General features: G+C 38.9%; 1 protein-coding gene across 3 annotated transcripts in view; it reads left to right on the top strand.

Moving 5' to 3' along the window:
• The window catches only part of grik2 (glutamate receptor, ionotropic, kainate 2), a 348,416-nt gene that overhangs the window by 239,484 nt on the left and 95,563 nt on the right, over positions 1-13,369 (top strand). For 2 of the 3 annotated variants that reach the window (XM_063485024.1, XM_063485022.1), the window contains exons 11-12: positions 1,195-1,401; positions 8,639-8,862. In XM_063485024.1, coding sequence (XP_063341094.1) covers positions 1,195-1,401; positions 8,639-8,862 — 431 coding nt within the window. The remainder of the gene's footprint in view (positions 1-1,194; positions 1,402-8,638; positions 8,863-13,369) is intronic. The other variant, XM_063485023.1, reaches the window with a different exon arrangement.

Genomic DNA, 13,369 nt, shown 5'->3' with positions numbered 1-13,369 from the left:
AAAGCACCTCGATGCGACTCCTGTTGTGTTTCCGTAGTATATACATAAAACTAACTGAAAATTAAGATTTAGGATATGGGAGTAGAGAACACAAGAGAACCAAGACATTAATCCAGAAACAAGGAAAATGGAGGAACAGACAGTGAAAGACGGAGAGAAGTAAAAAGTACAAATATTACACATTTAACAAAACACAGGATTGCAAAACTGAAATGCATGACAATAATAAAAAAAAATTAAAAACAGAAGTTTAATTCTCAGTGATTACCACACAGTCTATTTGAATCAAACAGGAACAAAAACAATCAACAAAAACAAAACCCAGTACTCGAAATTTTAGAACAACAATGAATAATAAAAATAAACCAAGAGTCAAATATATTACTAAGAATCCAAACCAGGAGTCTAAAACAGCAAAACTGAAAACCCCAGGACCAAATCTAAGGAACGTGACAAAACATGTCAAAGCTATTAACAATTTTAAATGATTTTTTTTCAGTCATGCCACAGTTATCTGATAAATAACACCTGCTTGGTGATATATTTTGTGATTTATTTGTCTGCGAGGAACAAGAAATGAGGGATATGCTGCACAAATGAGCATCTAAGGCTAAAAAGACAGATGGTGCATAAAGCAGAGGTGTAGAGAGGAGGAAGCAGGTGGAGGAGGAAACCGGGAGTGAGCTGTGGAGGGAGACGAGAAGGACATGGTGAAGGAGATGCTCAGTAGGCGGGAGGCAGAAAGGAAATGGTTTGAAAAAAGACAGCTTTCTCCCCAGCTGTTCATGTGAACAGAGGGTATGTGCCAGCTCTTGCTCTCTCCTTTTTGTGTCTGTCTATCAGCATCTCTTATCTTATTGTTAAAGCATGTGGAACCCTGAAAGCTGAGCTTGTGCCCAAAGCCAGTCTGACGTGCCCGAGAGATGCACAGAGTAACTGATATGAGGGGATTATCTCTTATTATGGTCATGCCTCACTTTGTACCAACCCCAATTCACATCACAGAACTGGGACGGCTGGAAAACACACACACACGCACACAGCAGCAGCAGCTTTATATATGCTTTACCAACCTGGGGAGTTTATGTTAGGGTTTGCATGGCTCACATATCAGACGACCTATACACTTTATCTGTAAGTAAAAGATGGAAAGTGCTGCTAAGACTCATCCCTCCTCCCTATTTTGCCCAACAGGAAGAACCATACGTGATGTTCAAGAAGTCTGACAAACCACTCTATGGAAACGACCGCTTTGAGGGCTACTGCATTGATCTACTCAGAGAGCTGGCCAACATCCTAGGCTTTACTTTCGAGGTCCGACTGGTGGAAGATGGAAAATATGGTGTCCAGGATGAGAACACAGGCCAGTGGAATGGCATGGTCAAGGAGCTAATGGACCATGTGAGTTTCTGCATTATTATTCAATCATTATAAAAGTGGTTCCTGCAAAGAAAACTTACTTTGTATCAGTCAATCAAATTTAGTGATGCATTTTATTTATGGAGAACTTTCAGTTACTTAACCCTCATTCTATTGACATATTTAACATAAATGGACTACCAGGTAGTAATTTACTGCATAAACAATAGCAAAATAATAATAATAGCAACTCTTATTTGTTCTCATGGCATTATTAGTTCTGTAAATATGCCATCTAAAAAAAAAAAGATTATATTTTTATTTTGCAACGTTAAAGTTAATTTGCATGTTTTGTAAAACAAAACGTATACTTATCTAAACACAAGTATAAACAATCTTGGAGCTTTTATCCCATGTACAATCTATATTATTACTTAAAAGCTTATTTAAGGGCCTTGTTTGTGATATCACTTAGTTTTTAGTCATTTTAACTAAACATTATTTGTATTTATATAATGAAACCAACTGGGGTCATAATGAGGCTAATATGAAATAACTGAAGTAAACACACAAACCTTAGTGACACTGTTGAAAGCCTTTTCCACATCTACAAACCACATGCAGACTGGTTGGGCAAACTCCCACACACTCTCAAACATACTGACCCTAACATACTATGACCTTGTTCGTCCTTTAGTTGACTAACAGATGATCCAGTTACCCTGTGATCTGTCTGTAACTGGAGCACATTTCCAGATATCAGTTTCCAGTAATACAGAGGCATCATCCCAGAGCTCTACACAATATTGGAGCGGCCCACCCACCAACCCAGGGATCAAACCACCAACCTTCTGATTAGAAGATGACCTGCTCTACCTCCTGAGCTACAGCCACTCCAACCGTAATGGTCAGCCCTTGTCCTCAGACTCTGCTTCCTGTACAGAAGATGTTTCACTGGGATGAATGAGGTCCTCAATATCTTCCTTCCACTGCTCATCTATATCCTCAGTTGAAGTCAGCAGCACCCCACCACTATTATACACAGTAAAAGTAGAGCACTTGCCTGACGGTTGGCTAGAATCACTTTAAGGCAGACCAAAAGCATTGTTTGATGGCCTCACCGAGCTCCTCGCACACCCGAGATTTTACTTCTGCTACCACACAAACCACGGGCATTGCCTCCCACATGATAACCAAGCTGTAGTAGAACTTCTTCAGCTTGAAGGCTTCTTTATTCTCCAGTGTCCACTGTCTGGTTCATGGATTGACACCATGACAGGCATCAACCATCTTTGCAGCTGCATAAGCAGCCTTAGCAATGGAGGCGCTCAACATGGTCCATTTGGACTCAGTGTCCCCAGTCTCCCTTAGATTACTGTCAAAGCTTTTTACTGCTAATGGTACCTATGATCTTATTCGTTTCAATGTCTACCCAGAGCCCATGATATGATGTGTAGGCATAGTTACTCTACTTTGAGCCCCTCCCAAACTCCTCATCCCATGCTAAGGGAGAGCCCATCCACCCTTGAGAGAAAGCTTATTTTCACCCCTTGTATCGGTGATCTCATTCTTTTGCCTTTGAAAGAACTAACAATAGTATTGTTAATAACAAGATCATCCTGAACTTAATGGACTTATGGTGTTTATCAACAACGATGCTCCTTCTATTGGCAGATGGTTGTATAACATTTTTAACACAACAATAATATCACTTAAAATGATAGTAGTCAGATTAAATTACAAAGTGCTTCTGGTTCTTAAAGCATACAGTACTCATTGTTTGTAGAGTTTCTGAAAGTAGAATGGGAGGAAGAGCCTTCAGCTGTCAGGTCCCTCTCTTTTGGAACAAGCTCTTAGTTTGTATTGTGTTTGCCCGCCCCTCCCTGAGCCTGGTTCTGCCGGAGGTTTCTTCCTGTTAAAAGGGAGTTTTTCTTTCCCACTGTCGCCAAAGTGTTTGCTCATAGGGGGTCATATGATTGTTGGGTTTTTCTCTGGATGTATTATTGTAGGGTCTACCTTACAATATAAAGCACCTTGAGGCGACTGTTGTTGTGATTTGGGGCTGTATAAATAACATTGAATTGAACTGAATTGAATCTGCGAGACAGACGCCCTCCATACTTTTAAGATTAGTCTTAAAACTTTCCTTTTTTGATAAAAACTTATAACGAGGGCTAAACTCTCCCTTAATTATGCTGCCATTGGCTCTGGCTGCTGAGGGACTTCCCATAATTCACTCCACATTTCTTTTTGAGTCTGTTGCATGTGATTAGAGTTCGTCATCTCTCTGCCATAGTTTGTGTTTGGTTCTTTCTCTCTGTGTTTGTCTTCCCTCACGCCTCAACCTTAATGGCAAATAGCTGCCTCAGTCTCTTTCTGTTAAATGGGAATTTTTCCTTCCCACTGTTGCCAAGTGGTTGGGTATTGTCATATTATTATTTTTTCATGACGTAATATTTTACCTTACAATGTAAAGTACCTTGAAGAAACAGTTGTTTTGAGCTGGTACTATAAAATTAAATTGAACTGACGTGGGCTAGATTGGATTGTAGTCAGTTAAATAGTCGGTTGACTTTTTTGACAATAATTCATTGATTAGCTAAAATAAGCAGTTTGTTGATAAGATAAAAACTAATTTATCAAATGTAGGACAAGTGCCACAGCCAGTCACTACATTGGGTGTTGTCTTTGCTTTTGTGACTTCTTTAAACTGTGGAATTCGTTTCCCAGCCAAAAGTTGGAAATAACCTAAATTTCATTGAAATGAGGAGTATTACAGACTCACCAAGAAGGAAAGAAAAGAATGAAAACAGAAAGAGAACAACAAGCCCAATTTGACAGGACAGTGATGCAAGAAGAGCATAGATTCATCTGTGAGTTGTTTCCCCTATAGAGCTTATTAAAAACATACACACAACCACCCACAATCTGCTCTCAGTGTAGAGCATTACACCTAACAAAATCCCAGTTAGGATAAACTGCATGGGCAGAAAAATGGAAGGCGCTGCTTGCCCAATAGTCGATATCTGACCTCATTAGAAGCAGCACCCATAAGGGCTCAGGGCTCCTTTAGCGTATTCACAGCTCTCCTCTCTCCTCTGTTCTGCTTCTCTTCTTGATCAGTGCAGCACTAGATCGTCGTGACAGATATTTTCATGGTCAAAGGGCCCATTCCTCTGCACGTTGTGAGTCTTGTGCAAGCTTGAGTTAGACAGAAAGTGACTGCAGTAGATAGGGTCTCAAAAGACCAGGAAGTGTACGCTGAGAGAGAAGTTTACTTGAGGATGACGTGCTAAATTGAGCTGAACAAAGTAGAAAAGTCCAGTCAATTTAATTGAGACAAACTACTGATTTGGTGTTCTAAAGTTTTATATTTAGAAATAAGTAGAAAACTTGTGGTATTTCTAGAGAAAACTTAATCTTATTAGGAAATAGTAATAGGAAAACAACTGAAGGCTTTTCAGGGAGTTTTTAGGACTTCCTGATAATAATGAATTACAGTAGTCAGGCTTGGAAGTAATAAATGCATGAACTAGTTTTTCAGCATCACTCTGAGACAGGATATTTCTAATTTTAGAGATGTTGCACAAATGGAAGAAAGCAGTCTTACATATTTGTTTAATATGTGTGTTGAAGGACATGTCCTGGTCAAAAAACCCTGTGGAACACCATAATTAACCTCAGTGTGTGAAGAGGACTCTCCATTTACATGCACAAATTGGAGTCTATTAGATAGATATGATACAAACCACTGCAGTGCAGTACCTGTAATACCTACAGCATGTTCCAATCGCTCTAATAGGATATTATGGTCGACAGTATGGAACGCTGCACTGAGGTCTAGCAGGACAAGCACAGAGATGAGTCCACTGTCAGAGGCCATAAGAAGATCATTTGTAACCTTCACTAAAGCTGTTTCTGTGCTGTGATGAGCTCTGAAACCTGACTGAAACTCTTCAAATAAGCCATTCCTCTGCAGATGATCTGTTAGCTGTTTGACAACTACTCTTTCAAGGATGTTTGATATGAAAGGAAGGTTGGAGATTGGCCTATAATTAGCTAAGACTGCTGGGTCTAGAGATGCTTTTTAAGTAAAGGTTTAACTACAGCCAGCTTGAAGGCCTGTGGTACATAGCTGATTATTAGAGATAGGTTGATCATATTTAAGATTGAAGCATTAATTAATGGCAGGACTTCTTTGAGCAGTTTTGTAGGAATGGGGTGTAAAAGACACGTTGATGGTTTGGAGGAAGTAATTATTGAAGTTAACTCAGAAAGATCAATTGGAGAAAACGAGTCTAAATGAATATCAATGGTACTGAAAGTAGCTGTAGATAATATTACATCTGTGGGATGATTATCATTAATTTTTTTTCTAATGGTTAAAATTTTTTTTGTGAAGAAGTTCATGAAGTCATTACTAGTTAACGTTAAAGGGATGGTTGGCAGTAAGGAATAGTAAGATATGCTTTCTTAAAGAGCAACAAACTCTTTTTCCAGGCTACATGAAGATTTAAGGTGTGCGTTTCATAGTTATACCAGGGATTCAAGTACTTCTGGTTTGAGGCTTTCTTTTTCACAGGAGCTCCAGTATCCAGAGTCGAATGCAGTGAAGATGTAAAATTATTAACAAATTATCGACCTCTGTGGGAGCAGAGTTCAGGTAACCTTACAGAAACCTGCAGCAAGAAGATTCTGTTAGTTTAAATTAATTAACACCCCAAGTCATAGTAACTCCTGGAAGCACAGGCTGAGCAGGCGGAGATCCAGCAATCTTCCTCTAGCTTATTAATCAATCCTAAACTCAGACAGAGTTTTAATTCATTTGAAAGCCTGACAGTTAGATACGTCCACCCTAACCGCAAAATGCAAAAAACTGTTTTATTTGTTGTTACCTGGCCCTCAGATTTTTCAGACTTTATCTGATGTAGCGCTCAGCTCATACAAAATAATTATTGTGTCATTTTAACATCCATGTAGATGCTGAAAATGAAAGCATCAACATGTCACTTCATCTGTTATTAAACTCAGTTGGCTTCTCTCAAAATGTGAAAGAACCCACCACAATGCATAGAAAGTGATCATTAAACAATATTCCCTGAAAACCCTCTGTTGTCTGATCAGTTCTAGTTTTACATTTATAATAATGGATTACACAGCAGTGGGGAATACATTTCATTATGGCAGATGCTACAGTGGTTTATTATCTTGTTAATAATTTTACATCTTCACTGTGTACGAATCTGTGGCTTCTCTGTAAAAACAAAGCCTCAAGTTAGAAGTTCTCCCTGATATAACTCTTAAATGCACATTTTAAAGGAGATAACTTGTAAGCTAGATAAAATGACGTCTCACCAATTTAGAAAAAATAGTTTGTTGCTCTATAACATAATATTGTTGCTCCGTTAAGCTAGAACATCTTACTATTCATCACTGATTAAGGAAAATAAGAACAACCCTATGGTTTCTCTTCAGCACTGTAGCCAGGCTGACAAAAAGTCAGAGCTCTGTTGAGCCTTTCACATTGATTTAATGTTAACTAGTAATGACTTCATGTCTTCTTCACAAATAATGTTTTAACCATTAGAGAAAGAAAATATTCCTGATTATCTCACAGATGTATATTTATATGCAGCTAAGAAATGTTCAGTTTAAGAATTGGGTCGGGATCAAGGATAATCCCAAATCAATGGGCATTTCCAGGAAATGTTCAAATCCCCAACCTGTAAAACAGTGATGTTACTGCATTAACACAATAAATATGAGTGGCCATAATAGAAATAAAATCAGAACTATTTTTGGCACGGCAATTCTTGCACAGTATTCTTCATTTTTATATCTATCGTGACTTCTTTTTTATGATTTTATCTTTTTTCAAGGGTCATTATTATAAATGCACATGTGTAGTAGTTTATATTAATCATACTATATATTATTATTCAAGGACAAGGCCTACTAGAGGATGTTGGGCCCCTAGGTCACCCTGAAGTCTGTCAGTCAGAGACATTTACATCAGTGGCCTATTGGAGGTCATTTTGTAGAGATTGGACAGTGCTCATCCTGGTCCTCCTTCTACAAATGAGCAGATACAGGTCCTGCTGATGGACATTCGATGGCCCTGTCCTTGTCTCCTGGAATCTCCTCCGTGCTCTTGAGACTGTGCTGGAAGATGCAGCAAACTTTCTGGCAATGGCATGGCTTGATGTGATATTCTGAAGGAGTTGGACTAGCTGTGCAACGTCTGTAGGTTACCTCATTCTAGTAATGACACTGTCCCCAGCCAGCCGAGTCAAAAGCACAGAAAAGATGACGAGGGAAACAATATCAGCATCCTCCAATTGTAAAACCATCCCTTGTCATCTTAAAGTTGCCCCTCTAGAGGATCTGTTGTTCATTTTTCACTTAATACGTGATTATTTCAGTATTTACTGATATCTTACTGTCTAATAGTGAGCAGTTTTTCATTAATTTGCAGTGAAACTTTAGGTACACAGAAACCATGGGACCAAAATATTTTCTAGAACATAACAGAGCCTCCGGTTTTGTTTTGTTGTTTTGTTTGATTTTGTTTGTTGTTGTTTTTTAATAGTGTGAATGGATTCACAGATGCATGTTATCATAGACTTCCATCTATCAGCAGTGAGCTCAGTCTATTTATCCTTAAGTGGCAACCTTCATAATACAAAAAGGATATATCTATGAGGAATGAGCTACTTGACCTTGCTGTGGATGTTTAGAATTTAGAGTCACAATGCAGCCTGAGATTTATGAACTGTCAACACCAACATAGCTTTCACCTAAGATGTAGTGGCGTGATTTTCCTGTCTATCTCTGTAGCACATTTGCTGTCTAAGAATGGTTTCCAAACAAGTAAATATAATATAATATATGTAAACTTTGGAAACAAGCATTAATATTTTGATTTAAAAAATAAATCAATAATGATATTTTTATAAGCTAACATGTTGCAGCATCTTAACCAAGTGTCCTCACATCCGCAGGGTCTTTATTTTGTCTACACTGACACAAGGAGGAAGCAGACAGAGGAAATAACTGAATGTTTTGATTTAGTTTCCAGAAAGCAAAAAGTGAATTTAATTACGGAGGTGTTCTTGATGGGTGGAAAGATAAAGAGGGTTTTAAATTTCTAGCTAAGTGCCTCAAGACAGACTCTGTAGTGTGTAAAGACCCTGTTTGCTTAATTTGATTGCCTCTAAGTTCCTCCCGTACCCATGACTTATAGCCTATTCCTCTTTCCTTTTATGTTTCCTATTGACAGAAAGCTGATCTTGCAGTGGCTCCCCTCACCATCACATATGTGCGCGAGAAGGTTATCGACTTCTCCAAGCCCTTCATGACGCTGGGTATAAGTATACTGTACCGCAAGCCCAACGGGACCAACCCTGGGGTCTTCTCCTTCCTCAACCCCCTCTCGCCTGATATCTGGATGTATATTCTGCTGGCTTACTTGGGTGTCAGTTGTGTGCTGTTTGTCATAGCCAGGTAACATGTTACTAAAGTGATTCAAATGATTGTAGCTTCACACACAGTCACACACACAGTTAGCTACAACTGCTCAGTCTTGTCTCACTAACGAGATCATTTCTGTAATTACAGAATCACGAGCATGCTTGTCACTTAGAAGGAGTGCTCACACTAATCAGTGGTCAAAGTTTGGACTAATGTGTTTAATACAGTTTAACCAGCAAGGATCATATCGATGCTGGTACACGGGTACCACTGTTAGACATTTGTAACAAAATGTTTCCTTTCACACTGTCATTTAATGTGGCTGCTAGCCTATAAGTGGCCTGGTTCTGCTCACACTGATGCCAGTACATAAATTTCAAACACACACAGAACCACTTCAGAAAGGAAAGCTGTACGTTGATCAGCCTGTGTGCATGTGTCTGAGAGGGTGGCAAAGAGATTGTGCATTCATATATGTGCATATGTGTGATGTGTCGAGCTAGATGTGAAGGCTGCTGCCCTCTCCCACCTTTCCCTCACTCTCCCCAGTGTCTCGCAGATCATGCAGTATTTGCTTTTCTCTTAATTCCTTCACCTTGCTTCAAATGTGACAATTTCTTAGCTAGTTTTGTCTCATATTTTCCAGTTACAACCCATAATAGTTTCAGTCAAATCTGATGACAAGCTCATCTGTAGTTTCTCTGCTGCCTGTGCTCCATCGCTGAATATGTAAAAAGCAAGAGCTAGTTTAATCTTTTCTAACCAGACAGAGATCCCAGGTGTTGTTCCTGAGATCCAGAAGAGCTGCTGGAGCCACTCACTCAGCTTGGGGGTCAATGAACCGACTGCTCCAATCACTTTTGCCTTCACCCTCCACATCTTGTGATGCTCTTCTCTCAGACCTTGGTACTTCTGGAGTTTCTTGTACTCCTTTTTCCTGATGGTGCTATCACTTGGTGCAGCTGCATGTATCATCACAGATCAGGGGCATCTCTGCACAGCCTGGGCTCTTGCCTGGTGCAACACTTGGTAGACCCAAGCCTTTCTTGATCTTGTGCTTGTTCTGTGCTCATGGATGATCTTTGTTTCGGCCTTCTTCTTTCCACTTAGGGTGCAGTCCTGAGGTGCTGAGGGGTGAAACCCTCTGTGCATGGTAAGGAGCTTCCTCGTCTTAGTGTCAGTGGCTTCTATCTCCTCTTTTGTCCATCTTATTATCCCAGGAGAATATCTGATAGCTGGCAGCCTGTAGGGGTTGATAGCCCAGATCTCGTTCTTCCCATTCAGCTGACTCCTCAGGCTTTCCTAGCAGCCTCTTCATGGCACTCATTTGCCTGTAGGATTCCCAGTTACTTGAAGCTGTCCTTGATATCTGCAATGTTACCTTCTGGTAGTGCAATTCCCTCGATTCTGACTACTTTCCTTCTCTTAGTTACCATCCGACTACATTTCTCCACTCCAAATGATATTTAGATTGTTCCACTCTGTAGTCGGTATCCGTAGCCAGTCTTGTAAATTATCTCACTGAGGGGGTTCAGGCCTATGCCGAACAGCAGTGGGGACAGAGCATCTCCATCTCCAAAATCCGCACTTGATGGTGACTTGTGCAGCTGGCTTGAAGTTGGCCTCCAGTGTTGTTATTGAACTTGCTGAATTATCAAACAGTTTTAGAACTTTTTGGATTGTTACAAATTCTGAAATCGTATTTATGACACAGAATAATTTGTTAATTTGTGGATTTCTTTCCTAAAATAATCTTTTATAACTGAACACTTGAAAATTAAAATAAAATACAGTAAAATGAAATAAATAAAATCAGCTGCTTGTATAAGATGTTCTGCTCTAAAATGTAAAAAGTACTCTAATTATTAAAAGGAATGTACTGTTCTGTACTGTCAAAGCCTGATGTGAACCCAGTGCAGGCTGCAGTCCTTTGGTCTCTTCTCCTTAGTGCTCTACTCGATGAATGTCTTAAAAATTGATTTATCGACTTGTGTTTTAAAGCAAGTTTATCTTTAACAATGTTGTGCAGCTCTACCTGATTTAGTAGCTGTAATTCAGACACACATGTAAGTAATAATGTATGAGATACAAGCGACATATGATACTTATGCAGCAGGTAATTTAGATAATTTAGGACTACTTAACACAATAATACATACAGCGGGATCACTGACATATCATTTTCAAATACTTGTAATGTATTACTTAAATGCTTCTATTTTTGCATGACATAAATTGATAGTAGCTGAAGTTTAAAGAAAGATTAGTCATGATATATTAAATTTGTGTTCCAACCCGATATCACGGCAAAGCGTGTATTAGACACGCTGGTCCACCATGCAGTCGTCAGCCTCTCTTATGCATGAAAGGACACGCATGCTTAAGTTGCAGTAAGCTGCAGTACCAGCAGAGGGAGATATTTTATTTCAAGCCAACATGAAATAGTCATGGGAAATGTTTAAAGAGACATTACTAACACATTTCTATGTAAATACATATCAGTGTCTTTACATGTAAATGTAGTGTGTATTTGTTTAAACAGATTCTTTCAAAGACTAAAGTAGGCCAGTGCTTTTTGAAGGTTCACCAGTTTGATCTGGTTGATTGTCCTCGTGGTTGCTATTTGGAGCCCGGTGAAGTAAAAAGAGAAAGGGAAGTTTGTGTTAACTGTAAAACTTTTGGGAGACACACCAGCCTTCTTGCACCTTGTTCCATGACCCAACAGTTTTACCGTTAATAAACGTGTTTTCCAATGTTACTGGCGTTATGATCACACAAGAGAATATAAAGCAGCAACTGTCATCTAAGTTGGCTCAGAATATGCACCTATCTGTATTTATTATTACAGTAAGCATGTGCTTGGTAAGTGTATAAATGTCCCCCTCACTTTATTCCGTCTTTTCTCCTGTATACACAACTGCATGCTGGACTACAGCTGCATGGTTTGGCTGTAGACTGTAGGACATACGAGTCTTACAAAATTTTGTGAAATGGGAAACTGAAAAGAAATATTATGTAGAGTGAACAGAAAATTTTGGGAAAGTGTCCCAATTATGTGATTTAAAAAAAATAGGTGTTTATTATATACTATTAATTATTATGTTAGGTCTTTTATTGTAATAGATCAGCCACAACATTATAATTGGTGAAAGGTAAATTAAAGTTCATCATCCATTTATTCAAAAATGAATAAATAAACAAATTAATTTCTCTTGACAAAACTAACCTTACCCAGCTAATATAATACACAATGGCAACAGACACCCCGTGGGGGAAGCATGGCCAGGTTACGCTGCCAAGCAAAACCTCCCTGTTCATCTCTGCTGCATCCTTCCTTATGCACTACTCTGGTACAGAAAAGAGCAGAGAAGTCATAAATAGCAACAGATAAGATATATCATTAGTCAGATACAGCACAATAAGAGAAGCTGGGTTGGACGTACACTTTGTCAGCTGAGCAACCAGAGAGGGCTGGCACTGAGATCAGCTGATCTGCCAGCGTCCTAGTTGGGTTCAACTTTGGGGTGTGCCTGAGTTCATGGCATCCCTAATACATGTAGTTTTAATGTTGTGGTTGATTGGTGTATATTTTGAATGCTTTCTCACCCACTTTCTGCTTTCTGTAGTATATAGTCATTTACATGAGTTTTGCTTCCTTCATTTGTTTTAGATTATTTCTTTATGTGATTTGTGTCTTTACATCAATTCAAATGAGGTAAGGATACTTTTTGGCTGCACCCCTTTCAGCTGTTAGCTTTTCACATTTGATTTGCCAGAGTTTTGTGCTGGATGCTGTTATTGACTCCTACGGGGGTAACCATACAAATGAGGTAAATATCATTTACTTTAGATTCTTACCACACGATTTGAGAAGACGTGTTTTTCCAAAAAGAATGATCCAGTTGACCTAAGTAGCTCACAGACCCTGTGTTGAAACCATTCAAATAGGAAATAGTGAAAAGGGAAAAACTTATTGGAATTATATTCATAATATTGTCCTTACTGATGTTTTTAATTGGTACTATAAAATTAATATTTGGTACTATAAAAAAAACTGAAACAAACAGAATTGTACCAAATTGTCACCTTTGTGTAGCTCATTCAACTTTGACAACGTTGCTTTAGTTGTGGATTTTGATAGAAAATGTAAATTGACTGGTGCTCGTGGTCATTTATCTGTTAAATGATGAGATGACACTCATTTCAGTCAACATTGTAAAACACAGGGTCTTAACAGGCAAAATATTACAAGCAAGACCCACAGCTGAGTTTCATTGCAAACATATATTTGTGTGTGTATGTGTGCACACTTATACATCAAACCAAAGATCTGACTGTTACTTATACTTGTGGGGACCAACAGTCCCTTCCAGGCCCCACAAGTTTGAAGGCATCTCTGAGGCTCAAAATCTGGTTTTAGTGTCATAATTAGTCTTATAATTAGGTTTAGACTAAGGGTTAGACATTCATGTTGATGGTTAGGGTAAGCAGCTAGGGAAAGCATTATGTCAATTGGATGTCCTCACTCAGATATAAAAAG

Source organism: Pelmatolapia mariae, linkage group LG10_11 (genome assembly GCF_036321145.2).
Source record: "Pelmatolapia mariae isolate MD_Pm_ZW linkage group LG10_11, Pm_UMD_F_2, whole genome shotgun sequence".
Lineage (NCBI taxonomy): Eukaryota > Metazoa > Chordata > Actinopteri > Cichliformes > Cichlidae > Pelmatolapia > Pelmatolapia mariae.
Note: the sequence above shows the minus strand (reverse complement) of the source record. Positions and strands in the feature narration are given on the sequence as shown.